At 46.0% G+C, this 20,062-nt stretch overlaps 1 protein-coding gene across 1 annotated transcript in view; it reads right to left on the bottom strand.

The window, feature by feature from the left end:
* Positions 1–20,062, bottom strand: part of LYST (lysosomal trafficking regulator) — a 3,942,656-nt gene that overhangs the window by 871,994 nt on the left and 3,050,600 nt on the right. Inside the window, exon 45 of the mRNA XM_069606985.1 lies at positions 7,606–7,836. Within this exon, the coding sequence (XP_069463086.1) occupies positions 7,606–7,836 (231 nt within the window). The remainder of the gene's footprint in view (positions 1–7,605; positions 7,837–20,062) is intronic.

Raw genomic sequence — 20,062 nt, 5'->3', positions numbered from 1 at the left:
CTCATAAAATCCTAGAGAAGTCATTGTTGGGAATACTAAACCCCACTAGAGATTCCTAGTTCGACCCCCCCCACCATTCCAACCCCTCTGGCTGCAAACTATATGATAACATGTGTAAGTCTTACCCATCGATCAGGGTTCATCATATGTCCGCTTTCCCTCTTGAATCCATCCATCTTGCTACGATGCTATTCAGTCCCAATCATTTTCTTCTACTTCACTGCTTATTTCCGCCTTTGCTTTTCTTCATCACTGTTTTCTACTCCCATGCTTTCCTGGACCCCCTTTCTCCTTGCGGTAGTTCCTCTCAGCAACCTACATCTTCTCTTTGCAAATTTGAAATCTGTTCACCTTCTTCGCAGGTCGGAATCCTGTGCCGACGTCATTCCCAGGAAAAAAGCAGCCCAAAAGGAAATGTCCATTTATACCGAATCTGTTTCTTTGCCAAGAAGGTCACCACCGGACCCATCCGTCTCTTGAAGCGTGACCTGCGCGAGATCCTGGTATAGCTGAACTTCTTACCCATTAATAAGCACCTGTCCCACTATCCTCAGGATCTGCTCTTTCTGGCCATATGATGTTACTGCCACCAATAAATCACTTGGGCGTGAGCCAGGTTCCACTGCTCTCCTTGAACCTACTCAATGCAATCTGTCTAGCTAGACTATCTCCTCTGAGTTGTTTGCCAAGATTTCAGCAAAGAGTTGCTGGACCGTGTCCTTCAAATCCTTTTACTCCACTGACTCCGAATTGTTTATTCGGATGTTCGACCTCCGTGAGTAATTTTCCAGGTCCTCACATTGGTTCTCCAGATTACATGATATACAAGAAAGATGTTCTACCACTTCATCAGTCTTTTGCATGAACTCTTCCATGTTTTGAACCACCTTTTCCAGAGTGTCTGTTCTTTCCTCTAATTTAGCCACATCAAGTCTGATCTCCTGTACCGACTGCTTCATTTCCTCTTTCAATGTTTCAAATTGAGCTTGAAAGGAGGCCAGAAACTGGTCTTGAAATTATTTAAATCAGCTTTGCATATCCTCTTTGCGAAGGGCCAAGGCTCCTTCTTCGCTGATCTCCTGCGTCAATGGACTTTGGCTTGCCTCCCGCTTCTGGAATGCAAAGAGTTATCTGAGCTCCACAGCTCTTTGATGCTAGTCGTTTGTCTCGCCTGAGGGGTCTTCTGGGCTGCAACTACCGCCTTTCCGCTCGCTTTGGACATATTGTAATTTGTAATTGTAATGGGTTATTTATTACGCGCTTAATACCCATAGGTTTCTAAGTGTGGACCCGGGGATCGAACCTGTGTTGCCCGGCGTTGTCTTGCCTCCAAGATGAGCGCATTGCCCCTGAGCTATCCGCTGGAGACAGGAAGTTGTTGGGGTTTCTCCCCTGTACCCCCAGTTGTAAAGCTTCGTGGTCCGATTATTTTCCGGTGTGAGGGCTTCTCTCCACAGCTACACCCACATTCACTTCCACCCGTTACCACCTTCTAGCTGCTGGGAGATACTGACCATTAAATCTGTTCTGCCCCCCCCCCCAAACTCAGTCCCAATTTTCTCACTTTGCTTCCTGCATCGTTGTTGTGCTCCTTTGGGGGAGGCCTCTCCTCCGTCGTCACTGTACTTTCCTCATCACCACCGGACCTTGTGAGGCCCCTGCATCTTTCAGAGGAGTCGCGTTCTTCTTCTCCTTCTACTCCTATGTTTCCCCCACCTTATCCCTCTGCTGTGTTGTGAGGCTGGGTTTCAACCCTTCCCCACCTCCTCTTGTGCCCTTTCAGATCACTGGGCAATGTATGCTGGGGCAGCCCCACTCCCTCCCTTCCTTCCGCCTTGGATCACACTGTGGCTGATCCCCTCTGCTGCCTATCCTCTCTCTCTGCTCCTCCTCACTCCTTCTCGTCCCTCCAAGTCTAGTGTTTGGGTGCCCGCTTCCCGCCAGGAAACCTGGTTGTCACTCACTGCACCGGGACCTGTTCAGCACTTTGCAAGGTGCCCTGTCGAACCTCTCAAATGTTCCGGGTATTGCATTTCCCTTCACCTGGCCCTTCCATAAATGAGGGTGTATGTTGCCTGTACACACATTGCTTTATTTTATGGTACTGTCACGGCCCGGAGAGGAGAGAGACATTCAGACACATCCTCCCCCGCTGGCCGCCATCTTGGAATCCTTATTTTTAAGAGGTAGATCAGCCAATTTGAAGTGGAGTTTGGCGAGAACTGAACACTCAGCAGCCAAGCATGAATGTTCAGGCTGCTGAGTTTAGAGTGGAGCATTCTCCAAAGGGAGAACAAGTCCACTGTCTTTGGAAAGGCCCCACTGAGTGCAGATGGATTAGTACAGCAACTCTGGCTACCACCGTTCTCTGAGCCTAGTCTGGATTTATAAGATCAATGTAGACCCGAACAGATGCAGCCTGCTAAGAACCAGTGGTATGACCGGGATAGGCGGGAACGCATAAAGGATGAAAATCCAGTCAAAGAATCTCCCATAGCTCCCTGATGAGGAAATTCCCTGGAGCAGAACAACTCGCACTTTCGGTTCACATTGGAAGCATGAAAAGGGCTACAAGGGTGTGGGGTCTTGGTCCTGTCCGTGAGAAAAGTTATTCAGCCTAATATAATTCCCCTTAAACTAAGGTTCCCAAATCTTTCTAGCAGGATTTCTAGACTGATCATTTTAAATGCTGCAGATATATCCTAGAGGATATGTGCATTGGATGGGTTTGAGTTGACTGAGTTTTTACAAGTGGTCCAAGGATTTCTATAGCATTTTCGATGTGACTAATGTGTTGGAGATGCGATGAAAGCTTGCTGTGTCATCGAGGCCTACTGTTGAGATTTCACTGGAGGCTTAGAAAAAGTGCTTTTAAAGGCTTGTGAGAGGACGCCGGATCCTTTGCATGAATAGAGGAAGGATTGAAATATTAATTGAGTCCAGATTATTGTATTACTGCTTTGTAGATGTTGGGGGCTATGGGTCTTCCAGCGATCGTGCTGGCTTGATTGTGGTTATGATCTCTTGCTTTTGGTACTCTTGTTCAGAGAGGAATTGCCATAGCATTTCGGTGCTGGACTGTCCATGTGGGCGGGACAAAGACTGATATGCAAATGGCTATTTCCCATCTGTGAAAGGTACAGTGAGCAAAAAGCGTGTGCTGCAAACTCTCATCTCCGAACAGGTTATCATGTTATGTTCTTTCTGGAGAGGAGCGCCTGCTACCTTTTTAAGATCTCTTGCATTTAGAAGCAGTGACAGGCTCTTCCTACTGGTGCTCGTCATCTTTTTTGGTGATTCCAACTTTGGGTTTTGGGAAGTTTGGCCTTTCTTGTCCATGCGTTCTTGCATTTGTCAAAACTGCAGTGTTCTGATATGGAATCGCAAAGTTGTTCAGAAAGTATTGGGATATGCTGTGAGCTGAAAGGTATTTAAATTTTTGGATAACCTTGCACATTTCCTTCTGGCTGTTTTGTGCAGACTCCATAAGGTGTGCTTAGTAATCTTTCTTTGCTTTTATAATTTCTTCCATTTATAGCTAGAGGTGTTGCTAGAAGATCAGTTTGCCTGTATAGGATTAACTTTCTCTTTCTTTTCTTGAGCTGATTGAGTCTGGGGTTACCAACTTAGTACCTTGATTCTTATATGAAACGCTTTTTGGGGCTGGTATGTCTTGAGTTTGTGTTGCCCATACACAAATGTTGTGGAGTCCTCCATTTGTGTTTACGTCTGGTTGTTGCAAAGGATGTGGTTATGTAGGTTTCTAGTTTATAGAGGAGCACTTCTAATTTGATGCCCCTCCAGAGCCTACTCGATGTTGGTGGAACCTAAATGCTTTTTGGTAGTGGTTGGGTGAAGGCGGTAAAAGGGTGAGCAAGGTGGTTGCCACATTGCATGAGTAGTAGGGGTGAGACAGTGTTGATATTTCTATTTCAGAAACCATCTTCCAATGTGTCCAAATGCACGTGTGTCATTTTTCTGTTTGAGGTGTGGGGCATCCATGTTTGCAGAACAATTTTGTGGCTGCCTTGCCCTTCTTACCCTGGACAAAGCTTGAAATGCCAAAGTGTGGTGACACGCTGGAGACCTACAGTGGGATTCGCAAACCCATTCATAAGGTTTTCTGTGAAGCAGGGGGCTGTCTGAGGGGATTCAGTTGATAAGTAAGCTTGATGTAGATGTGTTGTCTATTGCAAGTGGTCAGCAATGCAAGATAGCCACAAAGGTTTGACATTTATTAAATGAAAAAGGGTGAGATAAATGCCTATGTTTCCCTATCCTAACAAGGATGTCCCTACCTAGCAAACTAAAGAAAGATGACCTATTTTCCAAAAGTCTTTGACCCTCATACTAATACATACAATAACACACGGAATATTTGGCTGTCTTCAATTCAACACAAAAGAATACAAGTTCAACCTTACAGGTTCTGGAAAATACTCCTTGTGATCAGGGTTGTAATTCCCTTCCCCTGGATCACTGCATGAATACCTTTGAATAAGTTCTGATTCAACAAAGTTCTATTCAGTTCAACTCAAGAGATCTTTTCTTCAAATACGACTTTCCACTTGTTAAAGTAAATGTCTCTTCCATAAATACTTATTCCAAAAATCAAAGGAATTGATGTATTTCCCAATATCCTCCTTGGTAAAGCAAAAATGTCTGTCTCTCAAAACACAATTTCATAAATCAAGGCAATCTCCATTCACTTTGCTGATGCTTCAGTGGGTCTCCCGTCTCCCACCAGCACTCGCGTGTCTTCAGCGTTCTGCATGGTTGATTCCCAGCTCTGTTGACGCTCCTCTGCTTCCTGCACACCAAAGCGCTGCACGTCGGGCTGGGAGCATGTCTCCCTCTCCGCTGGGCTTCTTATCCTGACACCGCTTCCAGCTGCGCTTACTCTGGAATGTGGCAGGCCTTCATATCTTGCATCAACCTCAGCTGGTTTCCTCCATTCAATTTCTGCAGCGGACTCAGTAGACTGGTTTGCCTCTGCCTCAGCTACTCTTTCAGCATCTCCCTCTCAGCTGGCATCTCCCTTCACCTGCAACTCATTCCCGAGTTTAAATGTTGTGCTCAGGTGTTTTGGTCTATAACAACTAGACTGCACATTCTGGTTAATGGATTTGTTGATCCTTACTTACACTGGGCTGCTCTTCCTCGTCCCAGTACCAAGAGCATTATGGATCTTGGAGTCCATAAAGTATTGCACAGCAGTTTCATTAGTTTGCTTTATTTTACAATATGCCATCAATGTCTTAGGAAGGATATGGGAATCTTGGATGAAAGATGTCATCAATTCCCCCTTATATGAATTCCCTCCTGTATGATCCTCCCACATAATACTGCCCCCAGGATCAGGTAGCCGTTGCCTTCCCCTGGCCACATGAGAGGAGGTTCATACCAGGGTTTCAGTAAGGTTCTTAATAGATTAATCACACTATGTTGGTCACAATCTGATGAGCCCACTAAGCCATCAGCCTTTCAGCCGGAACAAAGAGCGGAATGGGAGTGGTATCTTGGTAGTGTGTGTGAAGTGTGTGACCATTTGGAGGTGGAGGCCAATTCACGCTGGCCAGGAAGGAGAGCACAGAGCAGCAAAAACTGCAGACCAAGCTTTTACACTGAATGAGCAAACTATGATGAGAGAGACAGACAGATGGAGAGGGAGGTATTAATGCATGAATGTCCACATGTTGGGAGCAACACAGACTGAACGCCTGATAGTGAAGTTGCAGGCTACAGAAGTAAGAAGGCAAGAGGGTAGAAAAACAGGTAGTAGACATAGATTCCCAAAAACACTACACCATAATCCCACTGATAAGGAGCATCCTTATGCCTTTCTAATGTGGGCTCTGGAGTCATTAGAAGAACAGAAGTGCAGACTCTCTGATATAGGGTGAGGACTGGAGCCATAGGAAGGGGCACTTGAGGAGGCAGAACTTGCAGCGCCTGAGCAGGAGGGATCTGAAGAGGTGGCATAGGGAGGGACACGGACATTGGTGGAATAGTAGGAGGCAAGACCTCACGTATGAGAGACTTCAAAGGATCAGTCACCCGCTCAGACTTATTGTCCCATAAAGCATGAGAGAAATGGTCCTCACTATTGTGACTTGGCACCCAAGTAAGCTGACCTTGGGCCCAAGCCTGCATCTCTGAAGGATTTAAGACTGGCAAAGTTGTGGAATATGTTGATGGAACATAATGAGGTTGCTGAACCGAAGAAGAACAGGGGTCGAAATACCTCTGAGCAGAAAAGGATGATGAATATGCAGTGCACCAAGAGGTTTGAACCGCCGAAAACTGTACACTCAGGGATGAAATCATACATCAACACAGTAGGAGGGAATCGAATCTGAGCTCGTGGATCGTGCCACCTTTGGACCTGCTACTGTCTTTGATGGTAACGAGTCACAGGGGTAAAAGCCTGATTCATACTCTGCATCATGCCTGGCCACCATTTTGGGTAGGCTGGAGTGTCGCGGTAACTCAGAGGTGCACAGAAAAGTAAAGTCCAGTGCATATCTCTTAGGCACAAGATTTTCTAAACTTTGAGGATCAATCCTGATAGCGGTACAGGGGACCTCAAACTGTTGTCAGGTAGGCCCTAGGACTTCAGAGGTCAACACTCTGGTAGTCCTAGTGCGTGAGAAAATCCCCTTAGGCCTAAGCCCAGTATCAGAGCAGGATTGCCCCTCGGCACATGCACTGGTGAAATTAGCCTGATAGGCCATGGGCTTGCACCTGATTTAAGAGCTTTAATATGCTTTGGTGTAGAAGAGACTCCCACAGGAAGCATATTGTGAAAAACCGACAGACACTGACATTAGCTAGAGGAACCAAAATCAATTGCAAAGAAAAAATTAATGAGCACAGCATGCGAAAAAAGGAGCACTGTTATAAGGCACCGCTCCCATCTACATGCAAAAAGGGACTGGTGGGTGATGCCGGAGGAAGGTGACTTGTGAGGCAGAGTCGCACCCTGTGGCCGCACCCATGCACACCCTCAACAGGTAAAAAGGAAAGCACTCTTGCAATACGAATGGGTCTGGTCCTTCATCAATGGGGGAGGGGGCAGGTACATAGAGTAAAGAGGGAAAGGGACAGAAAACATGGGTAAAATTATGCTCACAGAAGAATAATCCATCAAGGGGAGAATGACTATTACAAAGAGAAGGACAGAAAGGCCAAATACAGAATTATGCTATCAATGTAGACCGGCGGCAATTGACTCCAAATCCAGTTCAACCTACAAAATATCCATCCAGAATGAGGTGTGCCACGATTCAGTGGCCTCGATGCTTTGTGTACACGGGTGAGCTAGCGGGTTCCTGCCCAAGGAATAATTTCAGCAATACACAGAAGGCTGTGACAGGTACGCGCAGAGGAAAGGACCCACAGAGAAGACAAGGATAACCTGGATATGTAGTAAATGCACTGAAAGGTGAATAAATACATCCACTGATGAAAATAAGAGGGGCACCCAAACCAAACACCAGCCTGTTATGCATTCCTACCACTTTAATGGAACTACCACACACACCTTTCACAGTACAACACATTCCTCCACAATTTCTTTTATATAAATGCATACAAATAACTTACTGGGTATACAACGTCCTTAATGTGCTCCTTTGTTTCACCAAAGGCAAGGTGCACAAGGAGACCAACAGCAGCAGGCAGCTCTCCCTCTATATTTAGTTTTGAAACAGGTCTGCTAACATGCGCTGTATGGAATAGTTGCCGGGGCGTTTGTCCATATGTTTTTATCATGGTTTCCAGTGCACGTCTTTGCACAGGATCTTCCACTGCAGAAACATCAATTCCAAAATATGTCTAAAATATAAAATGAATAGTTAATAGGACACAAAGGTTTAGGGCATTCGCAAAACATACAATAGCCACATTTCAGATTCTTTTTTAGCACCATATGTAATTGTGCACTGTAGACACTGTTACAGAGAGGAGGATATATCCAACGCCAGTTTGGTCATATCTTTTATTAGCACAGTTGTCTTCAGCAAAGCCAAAATGCACAGATTGCATTACCACAAATCCTAATCTGAAAATATGTTTCGAGGGGATTGTGTCCTCCGACGTATTACACATGTATGACAGGTAATGAGCACAGCTGTGCTGCTTTGGAAAATTTTCGGCAGAGGGTGTCCTGTGTCGATGACGTCGATACGTTGCTCCTGGAGGGCCTCCGTCGAGGTCGACGTCACCGGATGTTATAAATAGGACGCACGGCAGCCGTAGCCTCAGTTCCATTTTTTCCGCAAACATGTTTGCTTCAGAATCTCGGCGCGCTCAATTCTTCTCTTCGATAGCAATGTCGTCTTCTTCGACTACCCCGAAGTCGGGCTTTAAAAAAATGTCGGGACTGCGGTTCGAAAATGTCCATCACGAACCTGCACGACATCTGCCTCTGGTGCCTCGGCGAAAGCCACGCCACCGACAACTGCGATGATTGCCAGTCCCCGACGTCTAAGGCCTTGCGGGAACGTAAGAACAGAAAACAACGTACATATACCACTAGCTACCCACCTCGGGAACGTAAGAAGAAATTAAAGGTAGGTAGGGTGTCTAAGCCCCATAAATCGAATTCCGCTGGGCTTTCGACCGATGATTCGAGGGGCGACTCTCCATGTCGGCGAAAATCCAGGGGGTCTCGGCCTCAGAGTGGTTGCCGCCATTCCTCTGCCTCTTTGAGGAATTCTAGGAAGTGCTGTCACCGGTCGCCTTCCCCGTCCTCGTCGGATGAGGACTCCGCCAGACGGTTGACTTGTCCCACCAAGTCTTCGTCACCGGCCGAATGGGATGCATTCCGCCAGCAGATGATGGCGATTTTTCAAATCGCAAGGCACAGTTCCATCCGCACCTTCAAAAGAAGCCGGAAATGAACGGGCTCGGTCCAGCACTCGCATGCCTTCGGGCCTCATTAGGGATGGCCTGCTCCACCTGTTGATTTTGATCATCAGGATGATCGGACGGACATCCTGGACCAAGGTCCACCCACTGACCTGGTGTTGCCCTTTCATATGGCTTTGGAAAGAAGGGTGGCGGCGGCTTGGACTGCTCCGGAGAGTCTCCCCGCGGGGAATAAGTCGCTGTTAGGGAGAATTCTCTGTTTAGGCTGAATTTCCTAACCTAGTGAGTCCCCCAGCAGCTTTGCTGGATTTTTGGGGTTTACTTTTTTCTCCTGCCAAGAGTGAGACTCTTTTACCCTCACTCTTGGACATGACTTGAGAGTGTTTCTGTGACTTGCTATGTGCTTATGGGCTATGGGGTAGTTTTTCCCCATAGGCTATCATTGGTTTTTGAATGTGTGTTACACAGCACCCTCCGTGCAGTAACACAGGGGTGTCATAGTGACCCCCAAACATAGACTCCACACCCTGGGACTGACTACTGTCTCCCTGGGTCTGTAAAGTCCCCATTGACTTTACTAGTCTTAACTTAGGAACTTAACCAGTACAAACCATCATACTGTGGAAGTACTGGTAGGGGCAATTAGATTGCCCCTGGGTCTGTTGTCGAGGGGGTACTGTCCCCCCCTCGCCGAGTTTCTGGCTGGTGGCAGTGGATACCACGGAAATATTCCACCGGAATATTTCTCAATGGGATTTCCCATTGATTTTAATGCACCACTTTTTGGTGCAATGTTAAAGATACCGCCGGTTTATTTATTTAATATAAATTCACCGGTTGGGATTTTTTGCCAGAACTCGCCGCCAAAATGGCGTCTAGGTTCACTTCAGTAACCCTGAACCCGAGTCGAGCCTTTGTTCCACTTTTGGCGGGCTTCTGCACAGAAGCCCTCCGAAGTGGTGCCATTCTGTCTGGGTACCACAGGGGGTGTGGGAGGGGGTTTAGGCACCCTGGACTGAGTTGCCTTGCCAACTCATGTCGCACTGTGGTGTGATTGGCCCAAGTGGTGAGCCACCCCGCTCACCACTTAGCATGTTTGAGTGACAGCTAGGCTGTATGAATGGGGGTTTGCTGCATAAAAGCAGGGTTTTTGGGACGGGTTCTTCAGAAGTCGCCACAGGACCTAAGAAGCCGAAGAGGGAGAAGCCGACCCGACCTGCCAAGACGACACCACCGGTGGAGCCCTGCGGAACCGTCTCACCACTTTTCCCAACGACAGAGGAGATCTCCCGCCGGAGAGTCTCCTTCCCTTGACTGGTGGGGACAACCAGTTTCTGCCTTCTTTTCGCCGTCCTGAAGCATCTCGTGGCCGCATTGCCTGTGCCAAGCACCCCGGCAACCGGGATACAACTTTTTACCTCAACCACGAAAGAGGGGTAAAATCCTTTGTAACCGGAAAACTCCACGGCTGGTCTCTTCCCTGGTAGTGCAACGACCTCCAGCTTTCTTCCACGTCGAGATCATCTCTTCCTCTGGACGACGCCGCGACTTGCACCCACTACCAGGAACAACTAGCACCGCTGGAGGATCCTTTCCACTTTTAAAGGTACTGTGTTCCGCCCGGCTTCCCTTGCCACCGATTGCACGGGGTAGATTTAGCCCCCGGCTCTCGAACCTGGGTAAGCCTGGGACACCCTAACTAAACTTTTCTAAACTTAGGAAAACCTTTTCTAACCACCTGCAAAGACTTGTGACATTGTGTGATCTTGGGCATATTTTCGCTTGGCTCCCGCTGAAGCGGGCCTCGTAACCAAATCTCCGTGCTCCACAATAGACTGCCTTTCTAACCTTATGTGAAAAGTGTTTTACCTTGCTGCTTTCATTACTTCTGCCTTTTTCCCTCCCTTTTTAACTAACTTGTTGGAGTGCCATCTGACGTTAAGCGCTCACCTCTGTTTGGAAATAAGTGGTGTTAACTTAGACTTGTCCAACAAATAACTAGGGATGTACATATAAGTAATAGTGACTGTGTTTTGACTTACTTACCTTTTCTGTGCTAGTGTAAATTACGAGTGTGTCTTTTAAATAAATAATTATATACTTTTACACCTAGCTCTGGTCAGTGTTTGCTTGTACTACTGTGCCTCTGTACCAATTATGTATGCTCTATATACTGCCTAACTCTTCTTGAGGGAAGTCTGACTGCTCAGCCACAGCTACCACAGTGAATCTGTGTGGTACAGACTGCTACCAAGTGGGTTTACTGCCAAACGCCTGTAGTCTTAAATCTTTTGCAGTGGTCCCAGAGGGAACTGCACAGGTTTCTGCCTAACAGTCGCTTCCGAAAAAATACCGCCCAGCCAGTAGTGACCCCTGCTACTTGATGACGCACCCTACTCCGGAGAGTTTGGTGGTGCAGGCGGCTACGGCCCCCACGAAGCAGGCTGCGTACCCTACCATCCCTCCTGATAGGGACGATAATCGCTTGATGGTTGGGCGAAGAAGGTATTTTCATCTGGGGTATGTCTTTGAAGGCAGCCAACTCCATTTGTGCCTTGGCAAGATTCACTCACACTCTGTGGAATTGTGTATCTTTGGCAGCTGAGCATATTCCTGAAGGGGAAGAACGGGATGGTTTTCTAGCCCTCGTGCAACATGGCAAGTATGCCATGTGTGAATCCGCTCAGTCCCGTTTGGATGCGGCAGACTGTCAGCCGGTCCATGGCTGCAAGCACCGTGATACGCAGGTTTGCTTGGTTGCGGAAGTCGGGGTTTGCTCCTGATGTGCAATCCCGGCTTCTCGACATGCCCTTTGATGGGGTCCATCTGTTTGGCAGCAAGGCTGACGAGAGCCTTGAGAGGTTGCAGCCCTCCAAAGCTGCAGTGAAGTCGTTGAGCGCTGCAGTACGCCAACCTCCGCCTTTTTGTCCTAGGGGACAGCAATGGAGGGGAGGTTCCTTTCGGTACTACTCTACCATTGGTAGATCGAGAGGAGCTGCCAGTCAAAGGGGCCACCGTAGGAATACCAGAGGTGGAAAGCAAGGTACTCGAGGTACCAAAGCCGCGCGGGCAGTTGCCTCTTTGCCCTCAGGCACTGCCGCAGCCGTGCCAACTCAGTCATGAGGCCGTGTCCCATGGTTCGCCGGTTGGGGCAGACTTGCGCAGCATCTTGGAGAATGGCGAGCCATTACTTCAGATGTGTGGGTTCTGGAGATCATAACCCACGGCTACTGTCTTCCCTTCCGGCAGAGGCCTCACGACAATCTGCCGGGGAAGCTCTCTTTGAAGCGTCCGGATCCGCTCCTTGCGCGGGAAATCCTATCCCTGCTGGAGAAAGATGCCGTAGAACTCGTACCTGTAGCACAGAGGAACAAGGGATGGTATTCCCCTTATTTTCTGATCCCGAAAAAAGACGTGGGGATTGAGACCCATCATGGACTTGCGTTGGCTGAACAAGTTCCTCAGGAAGGACAAGTTCAAGATGGTAACTCTTTCTCAAGTCCTCCAGGCCCTTCAACTTCAGGATTGGTTGGTGTCTCTCACCTCAAGGATGCTTACTTTCATGTGCCGATTCATCCCAAGCACAGGAAGTACCTGAGGTTCGCGGTTGGCGACTAGCACTTTCAGTTTCGGGTCCTGCCGTTCGGATTGATCTCTGCCCCAGGGTCTTCACCAAGCTGATGGTGGTGGTGGCAGCGTATCTCAGGAAAGGGGGATTCACATCTACCCCTAACTGGATGATTGGTTGATCAGGGTGCGATCTCCTGAGCAAGCCCTAGATCATCTGTCCGTCACCTGCCACTCCCTTCAAAAGCTGGGCTTCTCCCTCAATTTAAAGAAGTCCCATTTGGCATCTACCCAGCGGCTCCAATACAGTGCTTGACACATCCCTGGGGTAGTGTTCGCCTCCCCAGGTGAGGGCCCATCACATTCTGCAGATGGTGGACACATTTCAACATGCCCAGAGTCTCCCGGCATTCGAGTTCTTGAGGTTGCTCAGCCTCATGGCATCCTGCATTTTCCTGGTGCCAGAGGCCAGGCTGCAGATGAGATCTCTGCAGTGGGCTCTCAAGATGCAGTGGTCGCAGTTCTCTGGCAGGATGTCGGATCCCGTTCAGGTGCCGCCCTCGGTCGCTCAGGATCTTCTGTGGTGGACCGTCGAAGGCAATCTGATGGAGGGAGCTCTGTTTTGGCAACATTGGCCGGAGGTGACGATCGTGACGACGCATCCCTCATGGGTTGGGGAGCTCATGCCAATGAGTTGACAGCCAGCGGCCGTTGGTCTCCGTCGGAGTCCAGACTCCACATCAATCTGTTAGAGCTGCGGGCCGTCAGGCTAGCCCTGAGGGTTTTTCTGCCGTCTGTGCAGGGGAAGAATGTCCTGATTATGACGGACAATACGGTGGCCATGCACTACCTCAACAAAAAAGGGGGGGCAGGGTCACTCCTGTTGTGCAGTGAGGCGATGCAGCTCTGGTTCTGGGCCATCCAGCAGGAAATTTCGATCTCCGCAGTTCATCTGGCCGGAGAGGAAAACGCGGCGGCGGACGCTCTGAGCGGGCAGAGCACGGTCTCTCACGAGTGGGAGCTGGCTTAGGAAGTTCTGTTGGAGGTCTTCGCTCTTTGAGGAACCCCACAAGTGGATCTTTTCGCCACCAGTGTCAACCGGAAGTACGAAAGATTCTGCTCGCGGGAATTTCCTCTAAGAGGAGCCTTAGGGGACGCTTTTGTAGTGGAGTGGTCCTTCCCACTACTGTATGCGTTTCCTCCAGTCCCCGTCATTCCGCAGGTGTTGCGGAGGTTCGGTTCCCGGATGATCCTCATTGCTCCGGCACGGGACAGAAGAGCATGGTACCCGCACCTTCTAGACATGTCCATCTGCCCTCCACGCCGTCTTCCCTACCGAGACGATCTGCTCTACCGAGATGATCTGCTTTCACAGGAGGGGGGTTGGGTTCTCTATCCAGAGGTCAAGTCACTCGGCCTTCATGCTTGGTACCTGAAAGGTTGAGGTATAAGGATTGGGACCTCCCCGAAGGCGTGATCGAGGTGTTGCTTTCAGCCAGAAGGCCCACAACGAAATCCCTGTACCGTTGCCGTTGGCAAAAGTTCTGTGACTGGAGCAGGGTACCGAATGTGGATCCTTTCCAATGTCCATTCCTTTGGTTTTGTCCTTTTTGCTTTCTTTAGCCCACAAGGGCCTGCAAGTGGGTACCATTAAGGGTTACCTGGTGGCGCTGTCCATATTTAAGCGCTCGTCTGAGAAATGTTCTTGTTTTAAGATCCCTTTCATTTCTCAGTTTCTAAAAGGGCTAACTAATGTGTTTCCACCGTCGCCTTTCCAGGTGCCGGGATGGGATATGAATTTGGTATTAAAGTTCCTAATGGGAACTCCGTTTGAGCCCTTACATTCTTGTCCATTGAGACTGTTGTCCTTTAAAACTGTATTTTTAGTTGCGGTTACTTCCACACGCAGAGTGAGTGAGTTGCAGGCACTTTCCGCCAAGCCACCCTTTACTGTGTTCCATAAGGACAGGGTTGTCCTGCGGGTGCGGCCTTCTTTTCTTCCGAAGGTTGTGTCGGAATTCCATTTGAACCAGAAGGTGATTCTTCTGGCGTTTTATCCTCCTCCACATCCTGGTAAGGAAGAGGAGAGGCTCCATAGGTTGGATCCTAGAAGAGCTTTGAGTTTCTATCTATCACGGATGTCCGGGTCAGAGTGGACGATCAGCTCTTTGTTGGGTATGCTGGAAGGCGCTTGGGTCAGGCCGTTTCCAAACAGACCTTGTCTAGATAGATCATTTTGACGATCTCTGAGTGTTACCGTTTGCCCGAAAGGACTCTTCAGTAGGCTTACAGGCTCACTCTACTAGGGGTGTGGCTGCCTCCACTGCTCTACAGAGGGGTGTTCCGATTCGCAATATTTGCGAAGCAACCACATGGGTCTCTGTCCATACTTTTGTGAGACACTATTTCCTGGACTCCATCCATGGGCAGGATCTGTCCTTTATTCAGCAATTTAATTGGGCATTCTAAAATTCTAAATTGTAAATTCTTTTCCCACCTCCATACGTTGGTACGGCTTTGGGAGTCAGAGGACACAATCCCCTCGAAGAACAAGTTACTTACCTTATCTGGTAACGTTCTTTCGATGGGATGTTCCTCCGACGTATTGCACATCGCACCCTCCCCAGCCTGCCCCTCTACAGAATTTCTTATGCAATTGCAGCTTTTCCACAAGGCTTTCTGCAGTCATACAGGCAGGAGATTGGTGCAACTCGTTCTGGGGAAAAAACTACAACTGAGGCTACGGGCGCTGTGCATCCTATATATAACATCCGGTGACGTCGACCTCGACGGAGGCCCTCGAGGAGCAACGTATCGACGTTATCGACGCAGGACGCCCTATGCCAAATATTTTCCAAAGCAGCACAGCTGTGGTCATTACCTGTCATAGATGTGGAATACGTCGGAGGAACATCCCATCGAAAGAACGCTACCAGATAAGGTAAGTAACTTTAAGTTCTTTTCAGTTATATGAACCAGTCCTAAATATTGGAGACTGCACGGTTGTTGGCTTCAATAGTACTAATTGTAGGAATACTTACAGTATTGAAACCACAGCTCTACAAGTAGCAAAGAAGTCCAAACTAGTAGTGGAGTAGACTAAATTACTAACTCTCATTAACATTTTCATGGTTGCCTCTGTCTGCCTGTAGATTACCGATATTAGAAATATCTTGAAGCATCAGACATGACCTGCAAACATGTTCAGCAACATGCTGCTTGGGAAGTATGTGATGCTCAACAGACTTGGAAACAGTGCCACACATGTTTTCACACCGAAAATGAAGAGCGGGAATAAATGTACTAAGGGCGACATTAAGAGTTTGGCAGTATAGCAGCAAAATATCCAGGATTTAAGAATTTCTGAAGTATTACCACTCGGCACAATTCCAATGTCCAAACCTAACCCAGAAATACTGAACATGATGTGATCGAACACAATTCAGCCTATATTCATGCAATATCATATGAGGAGAACCTACCACAATGGATGCAGTAAATACAGCAGAATTTTGACTACTGATACTGTGAAGGCCTCATGAAGCTGACACAGACACAGGTTCAAGTTTGGTCCACAAAGTGCAATTAACTTTGAAATGCAGGGTTGAATAAGGCCTAACTTTCCCTATGCTAAGGTGGGATTTCCATACCTAAATAAACTAAGGATAGTCTGTGTCAGAAAGTCAAAAGTAAAAGTCTGTGTAGAAAAACCTATACTTACCCTCACGTCTAATTGTATAGAATGTTTATGGATGTCAGCAACAAAACATATAGTGTTCAAAGTAAAGTTCAGAGCTGCTTTCAGCTCCTTGGCTTTCAATCAGCTTCCCCTTACCCAGGTTCAAAATAGTTTAAAAGGCATATAGGTTCCCTTCCACAAGAGTTCAAATCTTCCAGCTTTTAAAATAACACAATTCCATGGGACATGGATATTATCACTTTTCACTATTTCACATAGGCAGTTCAGTTTCTTGACTTCAAAAACACATAAGAGGTTGTGGTAGAACACAATCTTCTTCATAGGTGCTTTCAATGGCTTTACCATACGAAAGGGGGCACTTGATCTAGGCACAGTTGTCGGACCACACAGTCCACCCATTACAGGTCATGCCACTGATTCACCTTCTTGGCTGCTTATCCATCAACTCTTTGCCACTGCTTCAACTTTAAAGTGATGCTTGTTTCATTCATCTGTGTCGCACTCTCCTGACACTATTGTGGCTGACTTGACTTTTATTAAAAAGATTTGTTTTTAGTGCAAAGCACCTTTACACAAATTATACAAAAGTTTACATCCAGATTGTGCTTTTAAAAAGAAAGAAGACGACATTGTACAACAATACATTAGCCATCTAAATAATATACAATTTCATAAAATAATAATTAAGATTACCACAGTCAAAATATATACACCTCATACTGTATAAACTTCTTTCATATACATTCATCAAAAGAATACAACAGAAAAAGAGAACCATGGACCTGATCTACTTGACTAAAAGTATGTTTTCCGTTCTTTTCAGCTCTGTTATTATGACATCTACCAACCTTACAGTTGCCAGTAACGTTGTATTGTTTGTTCCCCACATACAGTTCAGCCAAATGCAATTTCGAGCAAATATGGTGTTGGCTTGCATAAATTCTTTCATTGTTCGGCATCGTGCATTTTCGAAATAAGGACAAAAGAGAAATAATTGTTTCAGTGATTCTTTTATGACCTTACAAAATCTACATATGTCATCAAGGGACTCAGTTTCATTCCTACTCCAGTGATTAATCCGCATTTTTGTATGGAGCATATCTAATCTGAATGACATAAAGGTCCTTCGCACCTCTTTACTAGGACTAGTGGTGTTTGTGAATGAAAACATTTTGTGTACTGAGCAAACGATGAGTATGAGTGTAGCTTATCACCACATTCTGCCCAATCCCATTGGAAGAGCTTTTTATTAACCTTATTCATATGCATGTAAAGATCATCAACAGGCATATTGATTTTTTCTAGTAAACTGTCCATTCTCTCTTTGTATGATGCAACAGAAGTTGGATTATTAGCCAAGAAGCATCTTATTAAATTCTTCATAAATAGAGGTCCTAGGGGGAAACAACATCTTTGAATAATTTATAAGACGCCACTTGTAACAAGCTGATAGAGCGTTCAGACCCAATTCATGCCTCAACACTGTATTAGGAAGATAAGCAGGCAACCCAAGAGTAGATTTCCAAATAACACCTTGAAGTTGATCAAGCAAAGAACCCAAGTCCCCTAATTAGAGCTCCACCCCATATGGTAGGATGGGTACTACTTTTGTTCCATAAAATTCCAACACAGGCAGGAGAGAAAAACTGCAAAATTTATGAAATATTAATCTCATTTGTCCTTTCAAGGGCAGTAATTTCGCCAGTAATAATTCCTTCACTCTTTTAAAGGAGTTGTTTGTCAGCGTGAAGCCCAAGTATGTTACATTTTTTTAAATGGATATGGCCATGGAGTGAATCGTCCAAGTAAAATGATGTACTTTTTTTCGGTTGCAAAATATGATGACGTTAGATTTTTGTGGATTAACTGTGAGGTTATGATTTTGACAGTACAGTAAGAAGCTTTCTAATTTCATTTGAAGGCACGATTGGGTTCTGTCAAAGAGTAAGATATCATCGGCATCGGCTAGCCAAGAAAGATTCAGCGATCCTAGCCGGGCTGCAAAGGAAGTCTCTTTATTCCAGATGTTATCTAGGTCGCCATACAGAGATAGAATAATATGGCCGCCAGGTTACATCCTTGTTTAACTCTTATCCAGATAGGGATGGCTTCAGTCAAGGTACCTTCATAGTTAATACGTACTTTGGAATTAGTGTTAGAATGTAACATAGCACCTAAAGTAATCAGGATAGGAGGAAACTTTGTCTTTATCATTTTCTGCCACAAAATGCCGCTGATTAGGCTGTCAAATGCAGCTTTAAGATCTAAAGAAGCTACAAAAATTGGACTGTTATCCGGTAGGTTGGCAGATGCAATCAAGTGTGCCAAAATAGAGGCGTTGAGAAGGGTGCCCATGGCCTTACGGAAGCCTACCTGTGCTTTTCTTAAACACTCGTTATTGCGAATGAAAATTTCCAACTCCTGTAAAATTAGAGATGCGAACATTTTAGCAGCCACATCTATGATGGCAATAGGTCTAAAATTATTCGGGTCATTAAAAGGTCCTTTTTTTGTGTAAAGGAATAATTATAGAAGTGATCCAGGATGAAGGAACTGATTTGGATCGAAAAATGTCCTGAAATAGTTCAAGAAAGATAGTAGACCAAAAACAAGGGTAATCTTTGATGACACAAGGCGGCAGACCGTCAGGCCCTGCACATTTCGAACCTTTTAATTTGTAAATTACAGCCAAAATATCAGAAATTCCCCACGGACAAATGTTAGGAATACTATTGTAATCAGGTGGAATTTCACATGTCGAAAATGCTGGGGGCAACGCAAATTTGTTGAGAAAAAAGGAAGTCCAAGTTGAACCATCAATTGGAGATTCAAATTCAAAAGTCTGAACTTTGTCGGTAGATCTAATGTGTCTCCAAAAGTCCTTTGTTTTACGTTTGCATAACATTCCGACTAGTTCCTGATTATGTTTCAGAGCAATTGAGGCGCGAATGAAGTGCATGTCATTCTTATATTTTAGCAAGATTTTTATTTTTAACAGCAAATAAGATTGTATATTGGTTGCTAAAATGGACTTCCTAGCTCTTCTTAGCTCAAGATTTATTTTTGTTTAATACTGGTCAATTCATGCGAAAATGGTAAAAAAGGTTTTTTAAAGGTGTGTTGCTCTTTCTGTGAGCGGGCCATTGTGTTTAACCACTTTAGGATACATTCAGCATCAGCTAAAGTCACAGTATTATGTTTCCAAAGGTCTCCGTTAACAAGCAATGTAAATTTTCTACATGTATATGCTTTCCGATTGATCGAGAGCCTAGGTCTCTCAACCTGGATAAGGGAGAGACAAGGATCTTGTTGCATATATTTAAGCTGCCCTGACATATATGTGACAATCATTAGATGGTCTCCCAGTGTGGATCTACAGTGAAAACAGCGGAGAGCAACCTAGATAAGGTCTTAGAAGCAAATATATAATCAATCCATGGGCATGCTTTTCCTCTTTTCCATGTGAAACGTTCATGTTTTAAGTCGGGTTGACACAAATGGACATCCCAGCTTTCTAAAAGATTCCTCCACACATCTCCTTTTTGAATGGCTAAGAACGAAGGCTTCAGAGCATAAGCTGTAACATTCATATCAATAGTGAAAAAGGCATTGAAATCCCCCCTAACTAAATTTCGGCGTGGGGAGTCAGTTTAAAGGCTTCAAGTAATGCACTAAGACTTTGCACGCTGGATGGACTAACAATAGCGAGGGATTCCAATAAAATGATACTAAAAACACGTTCAAACTATGAAGTAAATCAAGTTTTACATCAACAATCAAATATAATTCAGATTCATAGATGTGATTAACAGAAAATTTCAGATTATTATTAATGAGTTTTGCTAAACCAACTGCAGGTCTACCACCACTGCCTCTAACTGCATGATGAGAAAAAGAAGAAAATCTGTCAAAGTGCAAATTCAC

This window comes from Ambystoma mexicanum, chromosome 4p, assembly GCF_040938575.1.
Source record: "Ambystoma mexicanum isolate Mex_15411 chromosome 4p, UKY_AmexF1_1, whole genome shotgun sequence".
Taxonomy (NCBI): domain Eukaryota; kingdom Metazoa; phylum Chordata; class Amphibia; order Caudata; family Ambystomatidae; genus Ambystoma; species Ambystoma mexicanum.
The sequence above is the reverse complement of the archived record's forward strand: the minus strand, read 5'-3'. Positions and strand labels throughout refer to the sequence as shown.